At 37.3% G+C, this 14,170-nt stretch overlaps 2 protein-coding genes across 4 annotated transcripts; one reads left to right on the forward strand and one right to left on the reverse strand.

The window, feature by feature from the left end:
* Positions 1-3,348: 3,348 nt before the first annotated feature.
* On the reverse strand, positions 3,349-4,783 carry LOC131770726 (uncharacterized skeletal organic matrix protein 5). The gene is made up of 4 exons (XM_059086441.2): positions 4,631-4,783; positions 4,437-4,488; positions 4,182-4,320; positions 3,349-3,975 (listed from the first exon to the last, which is right to left on the reverse strand). Exons 1-4 carry the CDS (start codon positions 4,773-4,775, stop codon positions 3,460-3,462), a joined length of 852 nt encoding a protein of 283 aa, XP_058942424.2. The 5' UTR covers positions 4,776-4,783; the 3' UTR covers positions 3,349-3,459.
* Positions 4,784-7,698: 2,915 nt separating this feature from the next.
* On the forward strand, positions 7,699-12,221 carry LOC131771028 (uncharacterized). 3 transcript variants are annotated; one of them, XM_066169771.1, is made up of 3 exons: positions 7,699-7,999; positions 8,638-8,698; positions 10,633-12,221. In XM_066169771.1, exons 1-3 carry the CDS (start codon positions 7,860-7,862, stop codon positions 11,473-11,475), a joined length of 1,044 nt encoding a protein of 347 aa, XP_066025868.1. In that variant the 5' UTR covers positions 7,699-7,859; the 3' UTR covers positions 11,476-12,221. The 3 variants fall into 3 exon arrangements, with proteins under 3 accessions (XP_066025868.1, XP_058942766.2, XP_066025869.1); XM_059086783.2 differs by having other exon boundaries at positions 7,883-8,003; XM_066169772.1 differs by having other exon boundaries at positions 7,900-7,999; positions 8,643-8,698.
* The last annotated feature ends 1,949 nt before the right edge of the window (positions 12,222-14,170 follow it).

The following is a 14,170-nucleotide window of genomic DNA, read 5'->3' on the forward strand; positions in this document are numbered from 1 at the left end:
GTAAAATTACCTCCGCACGTCCGGCAACAGCGTCTGCAAGGTGAAAGTTCTAACATTAAGTTACAAAACAAACTTATACGACAGTACTTTCACTTTGAGTGACTATTTTTCTTGCGCGACAAACTCAAGTTATCAAATAGTGGTATTTTCAATGCGGAATGATGATATATCAGGTCACTTACAAAAATAAATGAGAATACCATGGGAACAGATCAGTTTACATGATGGATTTAAAAACAAACCAAATTTGTCACAATTTGAATTGTTTTTCTATCAATTTTCTAAAGAAGCCGGCTTTGTTTGGCTAAAGAGCACCCTTACTAGCATCTCAAATAAACACTTTCATCTCACACATTACCGAGAAAAACTGTTGAAAAAAACCGTGACACAAAAATATCAGAGTAATTCGATTTTTGGACAGTTTCTGAGATATCCACTAAGTAGAATTAAATTTCATATAAAAACGAAATTGAATTTATTTTAATTTTCAGTAATCTGTCTTTGCGAACTTCGAATGCATAATATCACGGATATTTCATGAGGACTGGTCATACCCTTGACAAATTAAAACAACCTGCCAAGCGATGTCAAAGGCCTAATCATTTCTTCCAAAGGTGTTCTATAAAAAAAATTGAGAACTTTGGTAATATTTTCTCGATAGAATGGTTGTGGACCTGTAAACAAGAAATGTGCTTTTGATGGAGATCATCAGCCTTAATGGAATGATTTTCATTTTGACTACAGCGAAACACCTCCATCAGGCCCGAAATTGTTTGCTGGATCTCCTTTTTTTTCCTATCAAAATCTTTATGAAAGGAAATCTCTAACGTTTCACCAAAGGCTGAAATAAATTTCAAGTCATTCATTTATTTATGTAGATAAAGTATACCAAATGATACGTGAATTTTATTCAACTACTGAATTTGGTTACCTAATCATTAAACTGTCCTTTTGTTATTTCGTATCCCTTACGAGATGGTTGTCTTAATAATTATCAAACATGAAATAAATCCAAGAAATCCTGATTAAGCTTTTGACGTTTAAAGGGAAAATGTTCAGGGAATGTAATTAAAAAGCAATAATGACCCAGAAAGCACATTTCGGTTATTTAGATATGTTTTTTTAGTTGCAGTGTTGAAGGTTATTCAAGTATATTAGCTCAGCGACGGACTTACGAACGCTTTAACAATTTTCCTCTTAAGGGATGGGTCGCTTGGACCTATGAATATTAAATGAAGGGTAAATCAATTTTAATTGTGTTAACAAGTACTTACAATTTAACAGAAAGATTCTTTAATCAAATGAAGGGTTTACGACCCGGGTCCACTTTGTGTAGTTATGTTTAAGTCTCCGCGTGTGTTCCGTAGAAAATATGCCTCGTGATTGAATAGGAATACCATACAGGGTGTTTTCCAAAAATCAACACAAATCATTCAGCCTCGTGAAATTATATGTTGTGGTCCGACATAAAAGGGTTAGTTAGGTCGTTTAACAGCCATGAAAGACTGATAAAATTATCAAAGAGATAATGGTGAATAACACTTATCGCTACCAATGAGCCCCAGAGGCTACATTCTATTGTAAGGGAGTCATTGGTCTAATCAAAAGCCCTTACAAGAATGACTTTTTGTTCTAACATGAAACAGGGGGAAATTCCGTTACCCTTCGTTGTTTCTCTTCACTTCTGTTTTGCATTTTTAAAACAGAAAAATTTAGAAATTCATAAATCAAAATTTGTTGAAGCCTTTACAGAGGTTTTTGCGAAGAACAAACTTTTCGCTCCTGTAAATATTACGCTAAGCGAGTCGCCATGCTTACAAAACTTGAATAATTGAAATATTACCAGATAGTTTTGTATGTATGTCTTTCATATCTCTTTTCATTATTCGAAAAATGAAACTGCTCGAAAAGATAGATGGCAACACCTGTTCAGGAAAGAACTGCCATTTTTTAAATTTCAATGGGGTTTTAATGAAAGACCGCCTCATCGTGTGTTCTGCAGAAAATATGCTTTATGAATGAATAAGAATACCACACAGGGTGCTTTCTAAAAATAAATTTTTCTCACACTTGCTTACGCAAAACAAGAAAAAAGGCATAATATGTATTAGTCCGGCTAAACAAGAAATCAGTGTGTTACTCATCTTAAAAGAAAATGCCTCAAATTTTGTGAAAATCATTTGATGACTATATCGCCCAAAATGAGCTTGATCTGAGGCCCCGGTTAGGGGGAGTGGAGTAGGAAGAAGTCAACATCCCATAGCAATGATTTCGGGGAGCTTGACCTGCAACAGTGAAATAAGAAGTGAAGTAATTCGTTTTAAATTTGGTAAAAGTCTGTGAAGATGCAATTAGTGTAATCGATCTTACAATCAATAAACGTTGAAGAAATATTCAAATGTGCTCAAACAAAGCTTAGATTTAAACATTGATTTAAGATGCCTCTAAATTGAAACCTCTTTAATTTATGGTATTTCATATATGGAAATGGGTCAAAATAGAAACATAAGAGACTGCATCTTGTGCTATGAATATTCACCACATGTAGACCACAAATTACCATTCGCTTCTGAAACGAGTTTCGACAATGCAATGCTAATTTGAGTTCTTATGCATCTACTTGATTCCTTTCAAAAAGCTTGCTCCTATGCAATAAATAAATGTGTAAACAAACCCGCCACAGAAGAATATCTATTGCAAATAACCTTTTTAGCGAAAGTAGATACGTGGTCTAACAGTCGCTGTGTTGGGCACTTGTTAGCTTTTGTTGAATTTGTCAGTCTCTTTAGTTGAATACGTTCCTAACTATTTGGTTGTGATACCTACTTCCCTGCATTAAATGTCTGGCCGGGCAACTGTCCGCCACGGCCTACAACAGCAAAGCGTGCGCACGATGGTTAAGGAAGAGAATGCACTTCATTGAACCTTTTAAGAAAACTTCCAAAAGACGCTGTCGACGCGGCTAAACAAGATGGCGTTGTTTTATAAGATTCTTTTTGAAGGCAGTAAAGTTTATATGACGAAACTGGAAGACTTACAAAGACGATAAACAGGGAGCACTCCATGAAAGACAGGATCTATCCACGATTTTGTAGAGACATGAAACAAATTGCCAAATTTAACGAAGTCTAAATTAGTAGATCGCTTAGTAACACGGCGGATGATAGATGGAAGGCAAAATCAAATCGTTCTTAACATGCTACTTTTCCTTCTTCATTCGTTTCTGTTCGGTATGAACAGCTCGGGAAGATCTCAAGGTATTCATTTACATCAAACAGGGTTGTTAAAGGGTAAAGAAATCTAAGATGATACAAGACATCAAGGAGAACAACATCATTCATCCAATAATCCATTTTATTACTTTTTTCGGCAATGAAACCCTTTAGCGTGTATGTGCTCCTACTAACTATGCTCAGCAGCCAATAGCTTAGGCCCCTACTGCTTGAAGTTTAACTGTTCCTACTGAACGAAGATGTATCCCATGGCTTTGATGAATTTGTCGCCATTATCTCCACCGTGCTTGGCCACGTTACCACACGAGTTGGTATTGTCTGGGTATCCAGCGGTACCAAACCCGATTCGGGAATCACTGGACGTGCAAGCGTTTTCATTGTTACCCACGATTCCAATTCGTGCCCTAGAAGCACCGGCGTTAACACTCAGGACGTTGAAACCCTCCTTTTGGCAGTTGTTTTGTAAGGAAGCACCAGTGATCAACTTCTTCCATTCGTCCCGACCCAGAGAGGTTTTGCGATATTTGCCATCTGCAATCAGGGCGTACAGCGAGCTTGCCTTTTGGTTCAAAACAAAGAACTTGGTGACCTCATCAACCTTCATACCGAGACAGATCTTGGTGAAGGGTGTGTTCCAGTAGGTTGGTAGCTTGGTCTCTTGGTCATCCAAGCCAGACTCCCCTTCAGGGAGGCCGTATTCTCTCCTGTTCGTCCAAAACGGTGAATCATATTTAAACGTTTGCTACAAAAGAAAATAATGAAGTTGAGATTTTTCATAAAAACGGTTGTGCTCTTATCCTGATTTTGATGTAATTGCAGCCTTCTATACTACAAAACTATTTCTCATTTAAATGCAACTGCAATTTTTCTGATTTAACCATACTGATGAGAAGACAGCCGAACTATGTATGAGGTTAACCCAACGAGCAATATCAACTTTGTGGATACCTTTGCACCATTAATCTTCATGACGAGTGTCCACCCTCCGCCTCCACAATCACCAAGACCTGCGCCATCCATGTTGCAGTAAACAGGCAGCTTCCTGCAGCCGTTCAAATCGACCATGTATGCCTTGTTCTCTTTTGACCTTAAAACAAAGAGTTCTTTTTGTAGGGACTGTGACAAAATGCAGGAGTACCGTTTTTTTAACTTTATAAAATTGAAATTCGCCATAATTTCACACGAAAAATTGAGCGTACTTACCCGGTCGCATCATAAATCTCCTTGCAAGACATGAGCGGTTCAGGAGGTGCAACTAGAAGGAAACCAAAAACAGAAACTCATAAATTTTGGTTAAACCGTGGTTATTACATACATCAGCAAGGAACATAGAAACTGAAAATTTCTGCAACAAACAAATACGCAACCAAAATACTTGAAAACTGAATTTTCATCACCTGGACTCGGACACTCCTTGTCTTCTATCATGTCCTTGAGCTCATCCAACTTCATATCTGCACTCTTGCAGAATTTGCTTCCTCCCTTTCCAGCATCTGCGGAAATGGAGAAATACACCAGGAAAATAATTGCAATAAGCTTCATCGCTGCAATTTCTGACTCTCGCTTTTCAAGCAAACCTGACTGGTTTATAAGTCCCTAATTGCTACATAGCTTAAAACCCTAATTCTCCATGACTAAGCCAACAATAGTTCTCACTTTTTTGTGGGAGATTTCAAAAGTCAATCAGGTCCGAGTTATGATATGTTTATTATTTATAAGCGGCAGTTTTGAAGGTTTTTGAAGACAGTCCAAGTAACTATAGATACGGACGCCTGCATCAGTGACCGTGGATAAAAGTTTTACATATTGTATTAGTTAATCTCTTGCTATTGTTCATGACTCAACACGCAGAGAGGGTAAATACCACCAGATGTCTGTAAAAAGTGTCTGGAAGGTCTTGTTTCCAAAATTTAAGTCTAAAACAAAACAAAACTGACTTCTCCTATAGTCTGATCCACTATCTTGCGTGACTTGAAAATTGAACTCAAAGACGGTTTTTCTCATGTTGGAAACTTATTGAAACATAGTGGCCGCCTCGCAAAATGATTACCGTGGATTTGAATTAGTGTACGTGACTAGTTTACACAAAACTTTGCTAATTTTCATTTGTTTTTCTTTCCACTGACCTTCGGAACAGCCGTCCTTGCTGTGGAAAAGAGCCCCTCCTTAGAACTCAAATTTCATTAACAACAAGGGACAGGCAATAGAACTGACAGAATATAAATTTAGTGGGCTTTTCTAGGTCTTTTGAGAGGCAATTTGGTTGGCGAAGAGGGCATAAGCATGGCAGAACGAGAAAATTTTCAATAAAACTGACAGAATATAAATTTAGCGGGCTTTTTTAGGTCTTTTGAGAGCCGATTTGGTTGACGATGAGGGCATAAGCATGGCAGAACGAGAAAATTCTTCGGGGTTGCACTTCAAAATAATATTGTGGCTGTATCGGTAATTTTGACAGGTTTGAAAGTAAGCATTTATTTCCCATGCAAGGGGAATTTATTGGCCATTTCACAATCCTTCACTGTTTCCGGGAGAGGATTCGTTTAAGAAAACGACGATGTCTCTGGTAATCACTTGACAATTACCTTTGTTATAAAGCGTTATCAAAGCGTTATAACTTTCCTCAGCGAATTTTGAGCGGAGAAGGTGCCACATCATTAATCAAAATCATTCTTAGTTTAAAATTATGAAATTTTGTTATGTTAGGTGCCGATTCCCAAACTTTCACGTTATCCTATTATCCTGACATGAAATGAAAATTTTTCATGATTTATTACACCCATTTTGAAATCACTGGTGGTCCCTGTAATCTGATTGGCTCTAATTGATGCGATTTATTCACAAATTGCACCATTTTTTCCTTTAAATCGCATCTTTTTCCCAGCCAATGAGCAGGCTACACTAAAAACAAAACAGCAAATCAGATTTGAAGGCTTGTTCAAAGTAACCGATCAAATTGCAGAAAAATGAAAGACAAAGAGTATCATGTGGCAAATTTTGCAACTTTTGTCGACAGTTGACCAACTCTTACTTTTTCCATCCCAGAAAATAGATGAATTTAATTTCAGACCGGCTCAGCACTGCATCAATGAAATATTTTAACTGACCAAGTCCTGTGTTTGGGCGATTTCAAAATAGATGTAATAAAGTGGTAATTGAATTTCGTGTCGTGCAATTTTGGTCTGAAATCATGCTTGTGATTTCAAATCGAACTCGCGCTGCGCGCTCATTCGATTTTGAAATCACGCGTATGATTTCAGCCCAAATTGCACTCCTCTCAGTTCAATTACCATTATTAACAGAAAATAGATTTTTGGCATCCATTGGCATCCATTGCAAGTTTATGGTTTTAGTCAGTAACGGTGTTATGTATCGTATGAATATGGCATCTGAAATTACATATGACTATACAAATATCCCTGCATATGTACATCAACTTAACATTTTACAAACTCAGGGTACCGTTAAAAGCCCTCACAGTTTGTTTGAGGAAAGAAGACACGAAAGGTGTTACTTCTGCAAAGGTTGCTCATAAGAGTTCGTACAAATTGTTTACCGAAAAGTGAATCCTTTAAGGTGTTCAATTTATTTGCAGCAATGAAATGAATCATGCGGTAATCGATCTTTTGATTAAATTTTAAAAAAATTAAAAATTTAAATCTAGGCTTAAAATATGGAGAATCTACCGCATTCTTAAGCTTTGGAAGTTTAAGCCTTTGGTAGGTTGGTTTGTGTATTCTTGTGGCGATTCGTGAGAAAAACAAATTTCAAGTTTCGTATGCATTCCTTCAAGCAGTCTTCACCCCAGAAGACTAACTGTTTGATTCATTAATACTTTTTCTTTGGGTTGTCTCAACTGGCTAAAATCCCGAGGCTATTTTTCGTAATGAAGGGCTCCAAGAGATTATAATGTCTTGAGGCCTCTTACAATTACACCGCGTCAATTTCTCAGCAATTCAGCGAATTCGTAAACTTATTTGAAGTTAATTTAATCTGCCTCGCACATAAATCAATGCTTAGACTAACTGTTATGTTTCATATAGATAAAATCAAAATTGAAACTTAAATACTTATGAATATGTATATGTATACCATGGTATAAAAGTTCAAATATGGCACTTATTCAAATGCCTCTGATCTTCAGGTAGATTTAAGTCACTAGTAAAAGACATGTCATGAGTTGATCATCGCATTTCATTGCTTAGACGTCTTCTCACCCAGTTGTTGTTGTGGTGAGACTGAACGAATATTAAAGGAGATACATGTAATAAAGAAGTTTCCAACGGCATCAAGAAACAACTGCTGATCTAAGTTTGCAAATACCCATGCACCTATCAGGGATGCAAGCGGAAGGGAAACAAGTCTCACTTTACTTTGATCTTTCGAAACCTACTCACTCAATAGATCAAAGGAAAGTGCATCAAAAATTACCATTGACATCAAAAACAAGGTGCAACAGAGAATCGCTGCTTTACATGAAGATCAGCCTTTTGGCACATCCTTTCAAATTGATGAAAAGCGGACAGCACCCCGAATAGCTTCCAAGTTTTTGGCGGTGCTGATTTGAATTTTTTTCTGATTTATTTCATTTTGAGATGTTTTCATGCTGAGCCGCAATTTTGGTGAATGACATCACATATACCAGGCAGTTATGACATCACATGTTGGCCTCTAACAACCACGACTGATAACAAAGAAAGCGTAGTAATAAATGCAAGGCTCTTCAGCGTTTCTTTTAGTCGGAAAAGTTCCGCCGAAGTCCTGACGTAAGTAAGTTACAGTGCTCACTGTTCTACTAATGTTGTGCTTATGGGAGTGTATTGGTATGTACGAAGGAAGCTAGTTGAGCTTAAGGAGTACCTCGTGTTTGCTTATGAAAAAGAGAAGGACTGGATTGCATGGGATTCTATATTTTCTGAAATAGAATCAACCATGTAAAACATTCTGTAAGTCGTGAATTAGTAATAGTAGGAGCAGTTCTTCGCCATAAATTTTTCTCAAGGGAATATGTTAATGAAATTTGCTTGTTCATGCCCCAGTGAGTTCATTTAATGCTGTTTCGAATCAAGTTGTTATCTGCTGGCTTTCGAAAACAACCAATAAATTACGATTTCCCTTAGACTACTTACTTTAGAGAGGCAAGTTCTCAGAGAAAAACAAGATTCATAAACGCAGCCTCTTTAATCTCCCTGATCGTTAAATTTGGATAGCAGGAAGTGAAATATTTACATATTGGGGTAAACCCCTCTAAAACGGCCGTAAACCCTTAATTTGCAATTCAGTAATACACTATTAGGGCTCAGTAAGTCTAGACAGGACTTGAGAAATCTACTTCGTTCAGCAATTACACGAGAAAGATATACTGACATCATTTGAACTGACGTTACTTACCCGAATTCTTCAGTACAGAGAAGCCAGAAGTAGATAAACGTTATTTGAGGACGCATCTTTGCCGCACAATTGAGGTAAGCTGTCCAGTTTTGAAGATTTGGAGTGTTACATTACAATATTATAAAAAAATTGTTCGTTCTAGTGATTTCCCCAAAAGAGTCTTCATTTTATTTGTATGGGAAGCAGACCCTTTCAAAATCATTACGAATCAGAAGAAGTGTGGAATATTTTGTACACCAGCTCAGCATTCAGAGATTTAAGCGGGTAAGTTCTTGTGCACAGGAGGTCACAAGCTAACAAAAAGAAAACAAAGGGACGCAGCGAAAATCGAAATCAAGTTTCGACTCTCAGACCATTAATATGTCGTTCACTTCAGTATCGGAAAAGCAGGTTCTACTGACATGAAAGCTTGTTCAAAACCTTGCGGTGAAATCTCATGACTGTGCCTGGTGGTTTCAATTTCATTTTAAATATAATTTATTTAGAGTAATTTATATTACTAATAAGAGCACGGGCAATGGAAAATTGTGGTCGACATGTCAAGAATGATCTAAAAGCGAACATCTTATATTTAAGACTTTTCGAGATATTCTATTCAGATCAGCTGTACAGTCTATCAGTTCCGGTTTAAATGAAATTTTTGCTCGACATGGACTGGCTTATCGGAGACAACAGTAAATTTCTAAAAGTATGATGTTAATGGAAATAAAAAATGGATACTTACAATTTTCAAGTTTCTTAACCCTCAGCCTTTCATCCTTGTGGAAAAGTAGCCATAAATCTCTGGTTCACAGCGAATACAAACATATTTAGGGTTTTGCAAAACAGTTGGAAGTAGATGGCTAGAAGTTTTATTTTTTTCTGTTTGCCGTATTTGTCACGCTTTATCTCCCTATCGTATCATGTTCGTTTATGTATCTCTTTAGGAGCATGTCAAATATAATGCCAGGGCTAACTGTAAATTACTGTTACTCCGTTCTCAATACATGGAAAGAAATGCACGCCTTGGCAAATTGTAGTTGTAGCAGCTGAGAGTTTCCACGGTAGAAATTCTAAGGTCTTGGTGTCATTTCAGTGCAATAATCATTGTCGAGAAGCGATCACTCTCAGTCAATGACTTTCCCAACAGAGGCCATATTTCAAGGAAGACGAATGGTTTTTCCTTTCGAAAAAATTGCTATTTCACTCGATTTTCGGAAAAGATGAATGACTTACTATGCAGCTTCCTAAAATTGTTCATGAAGATATCCAAACTGCTCCCAAAGTGAACATAATCTTCTAGAACAATGATCTGACATAATCTGGAATCTTCCTACAACTTTTTTTAAATACCAATCCTTTGACCGGAAGTGGCTTCCACACATCTTCGTTTGTCTCCTTGCAGGAAGTATCAACAAAAGGGCAAAATGATTTTGAACATGTTGTGATTGTTGTAGGTAATAACATGATTTCGAGTGCATTTTGGTGTTAATAAGCAAAAATAAAATTTTGCAGGTGAAAAAAGCATCACAGAAAGTCAAGACGACGAAACTTTGTAATTTGCACTCGTGTTACGACTTTGCACCCACGTTGCATGAAAAATGCACTCGTTTTCAGCCTATCAGAAGCGCGTAATTTTTTAATGTATGTTATCATTTTTTTTTTACATATGAGGCTACTACGCAAACACTCCAGTCTCTCAGAAACACCCTTTAATCTTAGCTTTATCTTCCTGTATCCCAGAACCAGTTCTGTGACCTCCATTTCTAATGACTGAACCTCGATCAGTGCATCATGATTTTTTTTTCCTACAAAGTTTGAAAATACTCCGTAAGTACAGTTTAGAGCCACTATAAATTTTGATGTTTCAAGGTGGCCTCACGAAGAACTACCTCTAGAAAAGGCCGACATGGTGGACTCGTCTCTCTGCTTGATCCACTGTTTTCACATTTTAGGAAGGAATGATGTCGTGATAAAGTTGCAAAAAGCAAAACGTACAGCCTAATCAGGGTCTTTTGTTTCATTTCAGATGGAGGACCAGCAACATGACTTTACAGTTCCATACGTGCATATAAATGAAGATGAGAATTCTTTTAAAAGCCGTCTATTCCAGGTAATGACGCGTTTTCTGACCTCCACCGTTGTGAGAGTAATGGGTTACATTGCCTATGTATTGTTTTTCATCTGGCAAGTAATCGGTTTGATCTTGTACACAATCCGTGCCTTTGAAGTAAGTCTCAATTCCAAACGTGTAAGCTTCCAACTAGCAGACATCACCTCGTTTGATCGTTCTGAGCAACTGGAGCTCGCGTGGGTTATGTCCCAGGTATGCAACTGCGCCTTGGTACTCCTGGCTGTATCAAGAGTACCTTCTTTCTTAGGGTGGTCTTTCATCCCGAGGCTGCTAGTTCAGCTTCCAGCGTTTTGGAGTCTTCTGGCCTTGTTCTTGATGACAGTTGTAGGCTACGGGATGATCCTTGTTCACAAAAATGACGAGATGATGGAGATCTGTCTGATTTTAGCTCTAACGATGGACAATTGTGTTCAGGTAGTTTTGATAAGCTTCCTAAATTTCACTCAAATAAATCGCTCCTACAGGCAATATCCTTTTACAGTATTTGCCTTCCTCAAAATTAATATATTTCTTCTGTTTTTATCGTATTTTGCAACCTTTGTTGTCAGCTCACTCCAGATTGCAATTCGAGTCTATGGCATAGAGAAGAGTGAATCAATTTCTGATGATTGTTTTTGCGCAATTGTTGCGGTAAGGAGATTTACACAGGTGGTATTCTCTTACAGAGTTTATATATTTTACTGGGACAAATTGTTTTCTGATCACAGAAATATTCTTTGTCATCACGACTATTTGTAAGAGACTATAAAAGAAATTAGAACGAGAAATCGGTCAATTTAAGAGGCAAGTACGCTTTAATTCTGCCAATGTATGTTTAAGGGAATAAGAAAAAAAAAGTACCATAAGTTCACAACTGTTATAAATTGTTTACTTGTCGAGTGGTCTCCATTAAATGAGTGAGATTTCGGTCAGTTTGAAGCGTTTCCACAATTTAGGAATATAGTCAAATACTAACTAGGAGTAAAATTACTTCAGCACTTTTCCAAATTTAGAATGTTTCAAAAGGGTCTCGATGAGGTTAACCACTAGCCGCAAAACGGCCTAAAAAATTAGCTTTTAGGCGTAAAAATTGAAAAACTTTAACTGTTACAAGTCAAAAAGGAAACCATTAATTTTTTTACGTATACTCATCAAGGAAGGAAGTTTACCGTTGAACGTAGAATGGTTAAAAATTTAATCTTCGTGGCCGTAAAAGCCATCACCCTATTGACACCCTTTTCTAATAACTAAGTTGAGCGTTCCTATAATTACAAAGGATATGTTTGGAAAAATTCTGTTAGACTGGTTCTCAAACAGGTCTGTTTATATGCAATTTAACATGCAAGTATCGGAAGTATCTAGAATCAGCAATATTTGTTTAACCTTGATATTCTTGTGTCCAGTTATCTATGTGTTAATGCACTATTCTAAGAGTGCATTAGAACTGAAGCCGTTGTAGAAACAATAGCCGTAATGTATCAGAAGAATAAAGTGTTCATGTTAAGTTATACTTATATAGAATAATTTCGTTATTAGTCTATTTGTGGGAGTGTTGATTTCAGTAATAAAGACATATAAGGGTATCCAGCCCTGAGGAAAGCATAACAGCACACACGTAAATCTGCGATAAATTTCCTACTTATGTTTGATATCGCCAATCAGCTGCTGACACGTAACTCGCCTTTTGCGCCACTCTGCCAGGTTGATGAATGAATACCAAAGTCTTCACCTTTCTAAAGCGAAGGACGTCTTTCGAAAATTTTCTCGGATTATAGCCTCTAACAACGCTGAAAAATTCGAACCGCTGACAAACAGTAACGTTCAAGATTTTTCGAAAAGCAGAAAAAAACCGAAAGTTACTTGACTTTGGTAATAGCATTTCTTGCAGCTGAGAACAAAAATCGACAGCTGGGAGATATGCTAATGATGACTTCGGTGTCTTTCTGTCAATAAAGGTCTATTGTATAAACCAAATAATACATGGTTGCTTTCAGATATGGAGTTTCTCTTTACTGGAAAAGAGCTGTGGCAGTGCTTGAGTCGCTGTATTTTGGCAGAAACCCTATTCACTTATTCATCCATACGGGGTTGAAAACTCGCCAGAACAGATCTTTAAAGTGAGCTTGTAAAATTATGTCAGTTTTTAGTGCTTTTTTGTAAACAAAGCTGACTGGGTCAGATTGCACGAAACTAACCAATTTTTGTAAACTCAAAGCAAAAATCTCCATTATTACCCTAACGAGCCTCCCATCCGTCAAGGTTACCGCATTATGAGATTTCTCAACCAACTTCTGCGAGTGTTGTCCTTCACAAACTTTCACAGTTGTTATTGTGGTTGCAAACAGTAGCAATATGAAACTTTTACCGTATCCGGTTGGCATTACAACAAAAACATCCCCAACCTCTGGAAGACAATTGCTTTTAGCTGCACGTCTTTTAGATCGACTGCAACATTTACTTCAATCGATAGTTTTTAAAAATATTTGAGTACCTGTATCCAACTGCGATCGTCAGTTAATCACTGGTCTGTGTCATGATTACAGGGCCTTTTATTCCTGATCAATCAAAATGCTGCCTTCGTCGGCAAACGCGCTAAATTAGGTAAACAACGGCGTCCTTCCAAGCTCTCATGAGGGCTAGACCGTTCACAGACCCCTTGCAAACAACTCATTGGTTCGAATTTCACGTGTTTCGCCCCTCGTGCCGAAGAAATTACGAGGGCACGCTCTCAGGCTATGCGTGGAAATAAAAGAGGTTTCCGGGGAATACAACTGGTGGCGTCCGTTTGGAGAAGCTAGTGCACCCGTTGCCACCCACTTACTGACTTAAAGTGTATGCTCTGCCAGTCATCTTAACTTCTTATAAGAGGGTCTCAATGGGGTCGTAAGCCGTAAAGGCCATCGCCATGTTGGGAACCTCATGTAAGCATGCTGTTGTTTTAATAATAAAGCTAGCGCTGTAGTCAAGCACAATAGGCGGCACAAACAACTAACCTAAACATAAGCATAATTCTTGTCGTTAAACCCGTTTCTTCATTACGGCTAAGGAAATTTTGAACCTACTCATTTAGTGCTGTAAAGGGGCCACTTTTATTTTTTATGACACTTAAAAAAATCAATACCTAAATTTATTTTCAAGTTTTATTCTCAACTTCTCAGTTTTAAAATATTTCACCAATTTTAATTGTGCTTTGAGTTTAAGTTATAAACATCAAGACATCCAGGGTTTCAGAACGTATGAACATTTTATTTCTCAGTTGAGGCCTAATTTCCATGTAAAGGATAAATGGAAACACATGGCAAGACAAAGAGAAAAACATGATAATATTACAAACCTTTCATGAAGATCTCAATCATTTCTCAAGTCATTAATCGATGTGAAAAATGTAGCTAAATTTACATCAGACAAAAATTTGATTAATTTGATAAAATACAAAAGCTGACAAACTGAGGTG

Source organism: Pocillopora verrucosa, chromosome 7, assembly GCF_036669915.1.
Source record: "Pocillopora verrucosa isolate sample1 chromosome 7, ASM3666991v2, whole genome shotgun sequence".
NCBI classification, from domain to species: Eukaryota; Metazoa; Cnidaria; class Anthozoa; order Scleractinia; family Pocilloporidae; genus Pocillopora; species Pocillopora verrucosa.

Bases quoted from the DNA above. Each gene is read 5' to 3' on its own strand.
- LOC131770726 (XM_059086441.2), bottom strand. From the start codon at position 4,775: ATGAAGCTTATTGCAATTATTTTCCTGGTGTATTTCTCCATTTCCGCA. The intron at 4,489-4,630 runs GTGATGAAAATT...GTTTCCTTCTAG, and splicing joins CAAGGAGTGTCCGAGTCCAG to TTGCACCTCCTGAACCGCTC. The intron at 4,321-4,436 runs GTAAGTACGCTC...CTTTGTTTTAAG, and splicing joins GAGATTTATGATGCGACCGG to GTCAAAAGAGAACAAGGCAT.
- LOC131771028 (XM_066169771.1), top strand. From the start codon at position 7,860: ATGACATCACATATACCAGGCAGTTATGACATCACATGTTGGCCTCTA. The intron at 8,000-8,637 runs GTAAGTAAGTTA...CGAATTCTTCAG, and splicing joins AGTTCCGCCGAAGTCCTGAC to TACAGAGAAGCCAGAAGTAG. The intron at 8,699-10,632 runs GTAAGCTGTCCA...GTTTCATTTCAG, and splicing joins ATCTTTGCCGCACAATTGAG to ATGGAGGACCAGCAACATGA.